At 37.6% G+C, this 14,323-nt stretch overlaps 2 protein-coding genes across 2 annotated transcripts in view; one reads left to right on the top strand and one right to left on the bottom strand.

The window, feature by feature from the left end:
• Positions 1–14,323, bottom strand: part of EMC5 (ER membrane protein complex subunit 5) — a 216,113-nt gene that overhangs the window by 111,782 nt on the left and 90,008 nt on the right. The window lies entirely within an intron of this gene.
• Positions 6,776–12,580, top strand: LOC117988923 (sodium/potassium-transporting ATPase subunit beta-2-like). Its single transcript, XM_034976249.2, has 6 exons — positions 6,776–7,006; positions 8,638–8,757; positions 9,370–9,542; positions 10,049–10,138; positions 10,704–10,893; positions 11,918–12,580. Exons 1-6 carry the CDS (start codon positions 6,808–6,810, stop codon positions 12,025–12,027), a joined length of 882 nt encoding a protein of 293 aa, XP_034832140.2. The 5' UTR covers positions 6,776–6,807; the 3' UTR covers positions 12,028–12,580.

Raw genomic sequence — 14,323 nt, 5'->3', positions numbered from 1 at the left:
TTTTTTATTTTTTTTATTTTTTATGTATGTTCCCCGATTACTCGAAAACGCCTGGACCGATTTTGAAAATTCTTTTTTTGTTAGAAAGAGTATACTTCAAAGTTGGTCCCATTTCAATTTGGTGAAGATCTGATGAACATCTTCGAAGATAGATACTGGAACTCCTCAACGGATAAGAGTAAATTGCTCGCGATCAGTGTAATAGCTTAGTAAACAGTAGATTTTTAACCAGTCATAGCATAATTCCATGGGGCCACTAAAAATTGTGAAATAAAATTTTTTTACAAAAAAAATAAAAACCGACTTCGTTACACAAACACTAAAAATTGAAAAATAATTTAATTTATTACCGAATATATTATGTATACAAGAGTTAATATAGTTCCATAATAATATTTTTTGGGGTCGGTGCCAATGAGGTGCCATTGTGGAGTCCTATAAAAATATGAAGTCTAGACGATTCGCGCAGCTAAAGCTAATTGGCACCGGAACCAAAAAATATTATTATGGAACTATATTAACTCTTGTATACATAATATATTCGGTAATAAATTAAATTATTTTTCAATTTTTAGTGTTTGTGTAACGAAGTCGGTTTTTATTTTTTTTGTAAAAAAATTTTATTGTCCTGCGTGCAGTGAGATATTGCGACACCAATAGTTATTGTTAGTTTATAATTCCGTGGCGTCACCCGGTTCAGGGTACCAGCTGAAAATCAGCGCTGTGTGATCTTGTGCAACAAGGCATACAGCATAATGCTGAGCTGGGACCCTTTTTCGAGTTGTGCCATACATGACAGTTTGTTCCGGCGCTTCTTTTGCTTGAAGCGCGTTGGGCTTATGCTCAGGTGGAAGAAGCGCCGGAATAACCAGCTCTTAGTTTTAAGATGTGATGTGTGCCACAGTTTGGTAAATAAACGTCTTTTGTTTCTTTCATTCTTCAATACACGCGATTGTATCGGTTTATTCGTTACCTGACGGTAATCGGTATGTTACGATAAACTTGAACATTATCACATCATTAACCGACTTCAAAAAAAGGAGGAGGTTCTCAATTCGTCGGAATCTTTTTTTTTTTTTTTTTTTTATGTATGTTCTTAAATGTACAAGTTTATACCGCGACATGAACGCGCGAGCGCGACGGTCTCTTGGCTTATGATGGACTTTCTGTAGTGTTTAGTTGGCGAGTGGGACAGAGAGTCTGCCTAACTTTTGGCTTTCTGAAAACTCAGAGGGAGTGAGACAAGGATTGTCTCACTCACCGACAAAACAATTCAAGGACCCTACTACCACCGCTTAAAGCAAGGGGCCGATTCTCTTGTACACAATCTCTAAACTAAACTAAATTAGAAGGTCTAAATCTAGTGCTATCCTGTTCCGCAAGCAACATTATGATAGGGATAGCAATAGGTTTAGACGTGCCATTTTAGTTTAGTTTAGATATTGTGTACAACGGAATTAGCCACAATGTTTCATTATTGTTTTGACATCATGTTGACATGTTTGTTTTCATAATATAAGTTTTGTATGAAATTGTCAAAACAATATTAAAACATTAGTACCTACTTTAAGCGATGGTAGTGGGGCCCATAGAGTAAAGTAATACACTGGAAGGGCCCTCTAGATATTCAGCTAAGTGATGGTCGTCGTCGCTCGACTCTGTCTCGCATTTGAGTCGTCGGTCGCTGTCGCGGCGTAAACTTTTACTCTCATAGAAAGGGTACCTACCATTACAAAGTTTTTCAAAAAGTGGATCCTATCCGAACCTAATCTAAACGGAAGGGCATCATTGTTTTCACTCTTCAATATACAAATTTTTACTAGGAGATTGCCTAATCCTTGATTTGTGAAAAATCATAACTATTTATACTCATTATCGGTATTCGGCACCCAAATTTTTATTTTTATTTTTAAGTTTAGAATAATAAATTGAATCCATTTAATTATGACCATTGACCGTGTTTCATTTTTCATCAAAAAAACTAGACGGAGATTTAGGGTTCCGTAGTAAACAAGTAACCCTTATAATTTCACCATGTCCGTCCGTCTGTCTGTCTGTCCGTCCGTCCGTCCGTCCTCGGTTAATCTCAGAGACCATTAGTGCTAGAAATCTGTAATTTGGCATTGGTAAGATTAATCACGCCGACAAAGTAGTGAAATAAAATTTTGATAAATATTTTTTTTATAGTACCTAGTTAGCTCCCCTACATGTAAAGTGGGGATGATTTTTTTTTCTCGTCTACCCCATAGTGTGGGATATCGTTGAATATGTCTTTTAAAAATACTGTGGGTGTGGGAACATCATTTTTTGATTACTAGATGCGTTTGTAAAATATGATGTTTTAAAGCGTTAATTTATATTAGAGTCAAGTGTCCCCCCCCCTCTATCAGCCAAATGGTAGTATATAGGAACGTGAAAAAATTCAAAGCAGTAGTATATATAATCAATTTTAAAGGAAAACTATCATGGCTATGTAGGGGTTCACAGGTTAAGGAGTTATATCTGTTTTTCGAGGATTGTGACTACGGAACCCTACACTGCGCGTGACCCGCCACGCACTTGTTAACCGACTTCAAAAAAAGGAGGTTCTCAATTCGTCGGAATCTTTTCTTTTTTTTTTTTTAATGTATGTTCCCCGATTACTCAAAAACGCCTGGACCGATTTTGAAAATTCTTTTTTTGTTTGAAAGGGTATATACTTCAAAGTTGGTCCCATTTCAATTTAGTGAAGATCTGATGAACATCTTCGAAGATAGATACTGGAACTCCTCAACGGATAAGAGTAAATTGCTCGCGATCAGTGTAATCTACACTAATATTATAAAGAGGAAAACTTTGTTTGTTTGTTTGTTTGTTTGTTTGTTTGTTTGTTTGTTTGTTTGTTTGTTTGTTTGTACTGAATAGGCTCAAAAACTACTGGACCGATTTTAAAAATTCTTTCACCATTCGAAAGCTACATTATCCACGAGTAACATAGGCTATATTTTATTTTGGAAAAAAATAGGGTTCCGTAAGATATTTGGGTTTTTCGGACACAAGGTGTAAAAAATCAACCAGAAAAGTTACTTATTTTGCGTACGCTGCCTAAACTATAAAAGATAGAACCATAAAATGTTCTAATTAATTGTAGATCTTATAAATATCTACAAAAAAGTCCGCGACACACTATACCCATCTATGTCGAGTGAGGCACAGCAACCATTTTTTTATTTAAAAATCTTGAATTTTTTTTGGACTACATTTAAACGCGTTTATTTTACTCATGCTATTAATCCTTATCAAAATAAATGATTTCATCACTAAGAACAGTTTATGGAGATAATATTTGGTCTTTGAATGATTAAAATTGGACGTTTGGTTTTGAAGTTATGGCGAAATTAAAATATTACGATTTCTGCTGCACGGCCCGTTGTATTTCTACACTAATATTATAAAGAGGAAAACTTTGTTTGTTTGTTTGTTTGTTTGTTTGTTTGTTTGTTTGTTTGTTTGTACTGAATAGGCTCAAAAACTACTGGACCGATTTTAAAAATTCTTTCACCATTCGAAAGCTACATTATCCACGAGTAACATAGGCTATATTTTATTTTGGAAAAAAATAGGGTTCCGTAAGATATTTGGGTTTTTCGGACACAAGGTGTAAAAAATCAACCAGAAAAGTTACTTATTTTGCGTACGCTGCCTAAACTATAAAAGATAGAACCATAAAATGTTCTAATTAATTGTAGATCTTATAAATATCTACAAAAAAGTCCGCGACACACTATACCCATCTATGTCGAGTGAGGCACAGCAACCATTTTTTTATTTAAAAATCTTGAATTTTTTTTGGACTACATTTAAACGCGTTTATTTTACTCATGCTATTAATCCTTATCAAAATAAATGATTTCATCACTAAGAACAGTTTATGGAGATAATATTTGGTCTTTGAATGATTAAAATTGGACGTTTGGTTTTGAAGTTATGGCGAAATTAAAATATTACGATTTCTGCTGCACGGCCCGTTGTATTATATTATATAAAGAGGTAATGTCGTTAAGTTTGTTTATAGGGGGTAATCTTTAGAACTACTGAACCGATTTTAAAAATTCTTTCACCAGTAGAAAGCTACATTATTCCTGAGTGACATAGGCTATACGGGATCTTTAAAAACCTAAATCTACGCGGGCGAAGCCGCGGGGATCAGCTATATTATATAAAGAGGTAATGTCGTTAAGTTTGTTTGTAGGGGGTAATCTTTAGAACTACTGAACCGATTTTAAAAATTCTTGCACCAGTAGAAAGCTACATTATTCCTGAGTGACATAGGCTATACGGGATCTTTAAAAACCTAAATCTACGCGGGCGAAGCCGCGGGGATCAGCTAGTATTATATAAAGAGGTAATGTCGTTAAGTTTGTTTGTAGGGGGTAATCTTTAGAACTACTGAACCGATTTTAAAAATTCTTTCACCAGTAGAAAGCTACATTATTCCTGAGTGACATAGGCTATACGGGATCTTTAAAAACCTAAATCTACGCGGGCGAAGCCGCGGGGATCAGCTAGTAGCTTAGTAAACAGTAGATTTTTAACCAGTCATAGCATAATTCCATGGGGCCACTAAAAATTGTGAAATAAAATTTTTTTACAAAAAAAATAAAAACCGACTTCGTTACATAAACACTAAAAATTGAAAAAGAATTTAATTTATTACCGAATATATTATGTATACAAGAGTTAATATAGTTCCATAATAATATTTTTTGGGGTCGGTGCCAATGAGGTGCCATTGTGGAGTCCCATAAAAATATGAAGTCTAGACGATTCGCGCAGCTAAAGCTAATTGGCACCGGCACCAAAAAGTATTATTATGCAACTATATTAACTCTTGTATACATAATATATTCGGTAATAAATTAAATTATTTTTCAATTTTTAGTGTTTATGTAACGAAGTCGGTTTTTATTTTTTTAGCTTACTTGAGTAGATTTCTTGGACCTTGAATCGTTGGTCTAGCGGCTACCTGACTTACTGGTAGTTAGTTATAACTTATAAACCATATAAGATCTCGGAGAGGACTATAGTACGCGGCAGAAAGTAATGTACATCGGCCATTAGAATGACATTTCGGCTTTGTAGAGCGTTGTCTCTGTCTGTCACTCATATACTAGTAACAGACAGAGACAACGTAATTTTATTAAACTGGACACTTTAAAGTAAAGATTTTTTATATAAACCTGTGAAGATGATATTACTAGGGGCGCGATTTGAATGCCATAAGTCTAGTTTGTCGCATTAGTTTACAAATTGTGAAAAACCAAATTAAATTTGAATTTCGCGATATACTTTGTACCTACCGTTCAGCTAAGTACTTATACCTAATACCATAATTAGGTATAAGTAGGTACTTACCTACTTACATTAAAAAGACAATAATGATAAGATTTTAAAATGGCGTCTGACCTCACATCGGAACAAAGCAGATGATAAAGTTATATAAATAATACAAAAATATGTTTATACTTCATACTTAACTGTTTTAAGAGATTATTAAAAATTCTAGGTAAGTAGGTACTTACCTAGCTACATAAAAATTCAGTCACTGCGCCAGCCCACTACTAAGCACGAGTGCCGATTGGCTAACTCACACAACCAACTCTCAGGCATACAAGTTTCCTCATGATGTTTTCCTTCACGGTTAAACATTCTTTTTGTTTTTACCTTATTCTTAGACTGCATCGTCACTTACCACCAGGTGAGATTGCAGTCAAGGGCTAACTTGTATGTGAATAAAAAAAATTAAACAAAAAAACTGAAGAACCTTCCGAACGTTATTGCAAAACTTTGGAATCTATGTCCCGAAATGGGCGAAAATGGTAGGTACTAGTGATGTTCCGGATATCCGAATCCGTATCCGCGGATATCCGCGGGAGAAAAAAGATCCGTATCCGTATCCGTTTCTTTTTTGGCGGATCTTTTACGGTCCTTTAACCAATTAATTTTGAATAGGTACTCAGATTAAATTCTACAGGGTTACAGGAAAATAGGACACGATCCCGTTAAGGGGTTATAGTACAGGACATTAGCTATCAAACGACCCCTAAAGTGCTTATGCGAAAGTGTATCGTTTTCGAGTTATTCACTTATTCACTGTTAAATTTAAAAATCGAAAACTTGTACAGTTTTTGGGCAGTAATTTTAAAATGCTTGAAGTTTTTTTTAGTTTTATAACTGTTTATTATTAACAAGGATATGTACTAGCAAGAAATAAAAAAAAATCTGCTGAAATACATTGTTCCTTTTTTTTATTAATTTTTAAAGTGGCAAACACCCTTTTACCAAGAAAAAAATTAAAAAATGAATAACTCGAAAACGATACACTTTCGCATAAGCACTTTAGGGGTCGTTTGATAGCTAATGTCCTGTACTATAACCCCTTAACGGGATCGTGTCCTCTTTTCCTGTAACCCTGTATTTTTAGGTGATTAGGTAGCAATAAAATACTATTCCAGAACAAACAACAAAAAAAACCACAAATGTTATTGCTGCTCAAGTCACATTAAATTATAAACAAAACATAATTAATCTAAGAGAAAGACTCGCGCAATGGCGTCAAGTATCGTTTCAAGGTCACACGCACCGACACCGATTGAGTAAGAAAGTTAAGATCCGTATCCGTATCCGCGGATCTTGACGCCAATGATGCGTATCCGGATCCGTATCCGCGGATCTACATTTTTAATGATCCGGCACATCACTAGTAGTAACTACCTATAGAATTACAGACCTACATAATACCTACTATCTTTAGGCATAGGTAGGTACATGTCGCGCACTCGCGTTTTGCTCAGTGATAATATCGGAGTCATTGAGTTAACTTGCCTTCCTCTTAAATTCGCCGCACGCAAAACTACAGGACTGCCTAAAAGAGTTGTCGAGATGATTCTGGCGGGCTTCTTCGTCACGATGCTGAGCGTCTGCTGCAAATGGCAGATAGACGCGAAGATCACCGACAGCAGTCCAGGTACTAACTGTTAAAGGCTGAGATTCTAGTACAATAACTTTTAAAATGGAACAGCCCGAACAAGCGTCACTAATCACTAATCCATACTAATATACAATATATAATATAATATAATATAATATAATATAATATAATATTATATTAATATACAGGGTTACAGGAAAATAGGACACGATCCCGAGGGGTTATAGTACAGGACATTAGCTATCAAACGACCCCTAAAGTGCTTATGCGAAAGTGTATCGTTTTCGAGTTATTCATTTTTTTATTTTTTTTATTAATTTTGAAAGTGGCAAACACCCTTTTACCAAGAAAAAAATAAAAAAATGAATAACTCGAAAACGATACACTTTCACATAAGCACTTTAGGGGTCGTTTGATAGCTAATGTCCTGTACTATAACCCCTTAACGGGATCGTGTCCTCTTTTCCTGTAACCCTGTATAATAATATTATAAATGCGAAAGTGTGTCTGTCTGTCTGCTAGACTTTCACGGCCCATCCGTTCAACCGATTTTGACGTAATTTGGTACAGCGATAGCTTGCATCCCGGGGAAGGACATAGGCTACTTTTTATCCCGAAAAATTAAAGATATCCCGCGGGGTTTTTAAGAACTTAAATCCACGCGGACGAAGTCGCGGGCATCAGCTAGTAAGTATATAATAATAACTGTAACGGTAATTTATAAAGCATGCATATTTCCACCATATCTGTATTAGGTATACTAATAAAGTATAAGTACTTAATATACAAATAAATAAAATTGATGTGTCTGTCTGTAATTTCGTTATAACTACCTCATATTAAGCTCATAATATGGTTATTTGAATTTTGAACTGTATCAGAACTGAATCACACGTTTTTAAAATTTTTGTCTGACTGTCTGTTTGAACGGGCTAATCTTCAGAACGGCTGAACCTATTTTGACGGGACTTACACAGACAACTTGTGGATTAACTAAGGAGTAACATAGGCAACTTTTTTAACCGACTTTCAAAAAAGTATAGGTACACCGAAATCTCTGAGACATCTGTACGGTTAGTACCACAAATTAGAGCTAATCTGTGGTTAGTACTTTACTTTTAGGTTTTACTTCTCGACGTTGATAGTACCTACTTGAGAGTCAATACAGTTTAGTGTTAAATTAAAATGGCCCTTAACTGCCTTGTTTTAATGCTCAAGTTTGTACATACATTTACAGCCAGAGCTCCAAGCGGAAACGTTGCGAAATTAAAATCAATGGTACTGAATTTTTGTCTTTAAATCAAGAAGTGTTAGGTCAATTTTGCTTTGACGTTATTTTCGTCTCTCAAATACTATTAAAATTGGTGAGAAGTAAAATCTCATAGTTAGGGCACTGAACCGAATTGCGTATATTATTTCACACATACTTGAGCACTGTGTTACCTAATGTCTGATATAAGACCTTCCTACCTGTCAAATTACTGTAGGTTTCTTGACAGACAGACAGACAGACAGACAACAAAGTGATCCTATAAGGGTTCCGTTTTCCTTTTGAGGTACGGAACCCTAAAAAGTAATGTTCCCACAATAAAGATTTTATTTAGTGAACTCATCATAAGGTCCATCGAAGTCCCCAACACAACAAGTTAAAATGGGATTTTCTTCAGGTCTTGACTTCATACCGAGGCCAGACTCCGCCAATGTGAACAGCACACTCATCTATTACAAGGCACATGACGAGGCCTCCGTGCTCAAATGGACCTCCAAGATCGACGCATTCGTCCAAGGTAAATTTTTCAAATGTTGCATAAAAAAACAGCCAAGTGCGAGTCAGACTCGCGTACCGAGGGTTCCATATTACAGTCGTAGTTCTTCGACATTTTGGACGATAAATCAAAAACCACTATGCATAAAAATAAATAAAAATCTGTTTTAGAATGTACAAGAAAAGCCCTTTCATAATAATATGATACCCTACTTGGTATAGTTATCTAACTTTGAAAATTGAAAATACTTAGGTAGGTACTAATAATTTGTTCATGAACACATTTCAATTTTTTCTCTGTGATGTAACCACGGTTTTCGGATTTATTCCTTTACTTGTACTATAAGACCTACCTACCTAACAAATTTCATGATTCTAGGTCAACAGGAAGTCGGTACCGTATAGTTTTTCTTGACAGACACGACGGACAGACGGACAGACAGACAGACAGACAGACAGACAACAAAGTGATCCTACAAGGGTTCCTTTTTTCTTTTGAGGTACGGAACCTTTAAAAAGTCGCACGGCTCCGCTAGATGGCGACAGTCCAAGACGTGGCGTGTGGAAGTCCCTGCAAGACACTTGTGTCCAGCTGTAAAGGTTTATCGGTTGATGATGATGAAACCTGTTTCAGAATACAGTTGGTATGCCCCCAGTGCTGAGAACAGAATGGCTTGCTCATGGGACTATCCGTCTGCCGGAGACAAGCCTTGTGACGTGCCGATGCAGGATTTTCATCCATGCACCTCTGCGAACAAGTATAACTACCGCAACGCGGCGCCCTGCGTGTTTCTCAAGCTGAACAAAGTAGAGATGTTTGACTATTCATTTAGAACTATACTCCGCGACAGGTCTAAATGGTAATTAGGGTATGAGACTGCAGATGTGCGTCGCGTACAGCACGCGGCTCAAAGTAATGTAGGTACGTACACCGACTTTTAGAATGACATTTCGGCTTTGTAAAGCGTTGTCTCTGTCACGTTTTGTCTGTCTCAAGAACAGAGACAATTTTTTTTAAAAAGAATATTAGCCATGTTAAATGACTCATATCCCCCTTTCCTCTCCAACTAAGCGTCAGGCTTGTGCTAGGAGTAGGTACGACAATAGTGCAACGGGCGGGGTTTGAACCGTCGACCTATCGGTTTTCAGTCCACTCCTTTACCGGTTGAGCTATGCTTATGCTCTATAAATCTTCTAAAGGTCGATGTACCTACATTACGATCTTCCAAAAGGAAAAGTTGAAAGACAGCATAATATGCAGCATACTATTGTACGCCGATATGGCTATAATAATAAAAGATTATGATTTTTAGCTCTTAAACTGGACACCAGAGCCATACAACACCACGGAAGACTTGCCATCAGATATGCCAGAAGATCTGAAGCAGCACATCACTCAAGTAGTAAGTGACACACTTCATAATCTAAACCTTCGTGGCTCTTTTTGCTAATAATAAAAAAAATTATTGCTAACTATAGGTACAGAAGGGACATGCTTTCGTAAGCTTCGTTTCGTGAATAGGTTTATCTCCCTTCTCATCATGATCCATCGCCGGCTCACTACAGAGCAAGGGTCTCCTCCCAGCCTTAGAAGGGTTTAGCCATATAGTCTACCACTGGCCAAGTGCAGATTGGCAGACTTCACACACCTTTTGAGAACATTATGTAGAACTCTCAGGCAAGCAGGTTTCCTCACGATGCTTTCCATCAACGTTAAAGCAAGTGATATTGAAGATAACTCCGAAAAAGTTAGAGGTGCAATTAATAAAATTTAAAAAATAACCGTTTTTCTTTCTTTTGTGATAGTTCAATGCGTTGATTCACGTTGTTTACACATTACCACCATATCTCGAAAGTGGTGAGTTACCGATTAAACGGTAGGTTATAGTTTTTGAGCACGAATTGTATAGCTTCTTCAGTTTCTGCTCCTAACATGCAACTAACTGGTAATTTTTTTTAACTCCATAGACTGGCAGAGGGAGTGCAAACGAAGTGTGGGTGTCCTGCCAAGGTGACACGCCAGCTGACGTTGAGTTAATTGGGCCGGTACAGTACATCCCTCGCCGCGGGTTCCCGTCGTACTACTTCCCCTACACCAACCAGGAGGGCTACCTCAGTCCGGTTGTCGCCGTACTGTTTGAGAAGCTAGAGCTTAAGCGTAAGTCAGAAAAAGAGGTTAACCGCTGAATCCAACTTGGTTGGGAAGCGTTCAGGAAGAGATGTCGAGATGTCTTCTTGTCCAAAATTCCTCAGTGCTTGAAGACCAAAGTCTTCGAACAGTGCGTGTTGCCAGTGATGACATATGGATCCGAGACATGGTCGCTAACTATGGACCTCATAAGAAAGCTCAGAGTCACTCAGCGGGCGATGGGGAGAGCTATGCTTGGAGTTTCTCTACGTGATCAAATCAGGAATGAGCAGATTAGTAGGAGAACTAGAGTAACCGACATAGCTCAACGGGTTGCGAAGCTGAAGTGGCAATGGGCAGGGCACATAGTTCGTACAACCGATAGACGTTGCGGTTCCAAGGTGCTGGAATGGCGACCTCGCACCGGAAGACGCAGCATTGGAAGACTCCCACTAGGTGGACGGACGACATCAGACGAGTCGTAGGGAGCCGCTGGATCCAGGCGGCGCAATTCCGTGGCGTGTGGAAGTCCCTACAAGAGACCTATGTCCAGCAGTGGACGTCTATTGGTTGATGATGATGATGATGATGATGATGAAGTCAGAAAAGCAGGATTAATTTAACTATTTTTATAAGTTATTGAATTGTCTGAAAAATGAGTTAAACTTAAAAAATAAAAATGTTTTTGTTTTGAAATAATTAAAAAAAATTCGACAACTCGAAAGTGTGAGAAACAATAGTAACTCCCTACACAGTAGGTAAATACATTCACTCGAACCGCGCTGCCAATAAAGTGAAGAAGTTCAGAGCAAAATAAGCTCTCGCGCGTAGTGATACGGCATAAACTAGTCTGCACGCACGCGGTATCACTATTGGTTGGAGGTCTCATTCGATTTTTGTTATTCTCGATTGTAAATTTGACATTTTTGACTTTAATATTTTTTTAATATTTATAAATCGATTGTAATACCACGACATAATCATTTCTCTTCGGGAAAACAACTATTAAAATTTCAGCGTGTATATTTGTCTACATCAATCATTGTCATTGCAGCGGGCATGCTCATCGGCATCAAGTGCACGGCGTGGGCGAAGAACATCGCCCGCGACGACAGCGCCGCGCGGAGAGGCACCGTGCACTTCGAGCTGATGATCGACGAGTAGATTACATCAAGAATATCACAGATATGTCCAGATTTGCAACTAGCGTGACCCCCTCAGTCCCTCTCGCTCAAGCAGATTTTCTTACTTGTGAAATTTCATTCCTTCTACACTTCACGTTGTTTGTCAAATACTCACGTACAAATACATTTTGACAAACAAAAAAAAGTGGCCACGGTGATAAGGACAAAGCATAATCATTTTGTCACGTTCTAACAAGAGCTTTAATGCATTTAGCTATCTCGCTCTAACACTAAGTGTCACAATAGGGCTACTTCTAACAACAGTCCTTATTCTGAGAAGAATATCAATGGTGACTACTTACTAGTCAAATCAGCGACTTTTTATCAAACGTCAAAATGTTCGCTTAGTATGGGACCTTGTATGAAATTCCGTACCTCAAAAGGAAAAACGGAACCCTTATAGGGTCACTTTGTTTCTGTCTGTTTGTCTGTCCTACCTACTTTTGATTTGTAATGAATAATGATGTACAACGACCCCCTTTGTAGATGGATACTGTATTCATTTTCAGGCTTAAATATAAATTAAATGCATTTAATATATACCGTGTTTCATTTATAACCATATTGTTTTGCGGAATAGCAATAATAAAAATATTCTTAATAAATTTAACATGACTTTGATTTTCGCACTAGTTAAGTAGATAAAACAAAAACTATAATCTAAGAAAGTATAATATCTTATTGAAGACAGAAACTTAGAAAAATATGGAGAGTCGATGGCATTAATAAAAAATCTCGCCATTTTATGACTTTCCATTCTTGGGAATATTGGAGTTATTGTTTCTCTCAAGCAACCTACACGTACTAAGCCAGGGCGGGTTGCTTGCTTTTTAGGGTTCCGTAGTCAAATGGTTAAAAACGGAACCCTGATGTAATTTTTTCCTAAACTGTAAGAGATATACTGTTGAAACTTGGTACCTACCTAAGTAGATGTATTCTGTAAACCGCACTAAGATTTTCACACAAAAATAGAAAAAAAACAATAAATTTTGAAAAACAACTACAAAACGGATTCAAATGCGATTTGGTACAATGGTAGCCGATAGTCTGGGTTAACATAATATATTAGGGTAAGTAGTTTTATTCCGAAAAAAATTGGGATTCTGCAGGATAAGTACAGGATCAATTTTTTTACCGATTTTACTCCATAACTGCGTCAAATCTGAACTGATTTTATAATACACTAGCTTATGCTCGCGACTTCGTTCGCGTGGACACACAAATTTCAAACCCCTATTTCACCCCCTTAGGGGTTGAATTTTCAAAAATCCTATCTTAGCGGATGCCTACGTCATAATAGCTATCTGCATGCCAAATTTCAGCCCGATCCGTCCAGTAGTTTGAGCTGTGCGTTGATAGATCAGTCAGTAAGTCAGTCAGTCAGTCAGTCAGTCAGTTACCTTTTCCTTTTATATTATATTAAGATGATTATTTCTTTATATATATAATATCTCACACCCGGCTTTACTCACGTGTGTAGTCGACGTTAGCCCGACTAGTTTCGAACCCTTCCGGGGTCCTTTTTCAAAGGGAGTCAGTTCGCGCACGCATCGTGGTTAAGTCCTAACCTCTTAATTGGAGGTCAGGGGTTCGATCCCGGGCACGCACCTCTAACTTTTCGGAGTTATGTGCGTTTTAAGTAATTAAATATCACTTGCTTTAACGGTGAAGGAAAACATCGTGAGGAATCATGCCTGAGAGTTCTTCATAGTCTTCTCAAAGGTGTGTTGTGGTTTGTTGGTTTGTTCTTCAATCACGTCACAACGGAGCGACGTATCGTCGTGAATTTTTGTATGGCGATACTTAAAGACCTGAAGAGTGATATCATCATCATCATCATGATCAACCCATCACCAGCTGACTACAGAGCGCGGGTCTCCTCTCAGAGTGAGAAGGGTTTTGGCCATAGTCTACCACGCTGGCCATGTGCGGATTGGTAGACTTCACACACCTTTGAGAACATTATGGAGAACTCTCAGGCATGCAGGTTTCCTCACAATGTTTTCCTTCACCGTTAAAGCAAGTGATATTTAATTAATTAAAACGCACATAGCTCCGAAAAGTTAGAGGTGCGTGCCCGGGATCGAACCCCCGACCTCCGATTAGAAGGCGGACGTCCTAACCACTAGGCTATCACAGCTTAACTAGGCTATCACAGCAGTAGAGTGCTATAGGCTACTTTTATCCCGGAATATTAAAGAGTTCCCACGCGATTTTCAAAAGCCTAAATGCACATGAAGTCACGGGCATCAACTACATAGTACAAACAGGTCAAA

Source organism: Maniola hyperantus, chromosome 1, assembly GCF_902806685.2.
Source record: "Maniola hyperantus chromosome 1, iAphHyp1.2, whole genome shotgun sequence".
NCBI lineage: Eukaryota > Metazoa > Arthropoda > Insecta > Lepidoptera > Nymphalidae > Maniola > Maniola hyperantus.
This window is presented reverse-complemented; position numbering and strand designations above follow the sequence as displayed.

Excerpts from the sequence above, each read along its gene's own strand:
- LOC117988923 (XM_034976249.2), top strand. The coding sequence starts at position 6,808 with ATGTCGCGCACTCGCGTTTTGCTCAGTGATAATATCGGAGTCATTGAG. Across the intron at positions 8,758-9,369 it reads GATCGACGCATTCGTCCAAG|AATACAGTTGGTATGCCCCC; the intron begins GTAAATTTTTCA and ends AACCTGTTTCAG. Across the intron at positions 9,543-10,048 it reads TGTTTCTCAAGCTGAACAAA|CTCTTAAACTGGACACCAGA; the intron begins GTAGAGATGTTT and ends TATGATTTTTAG.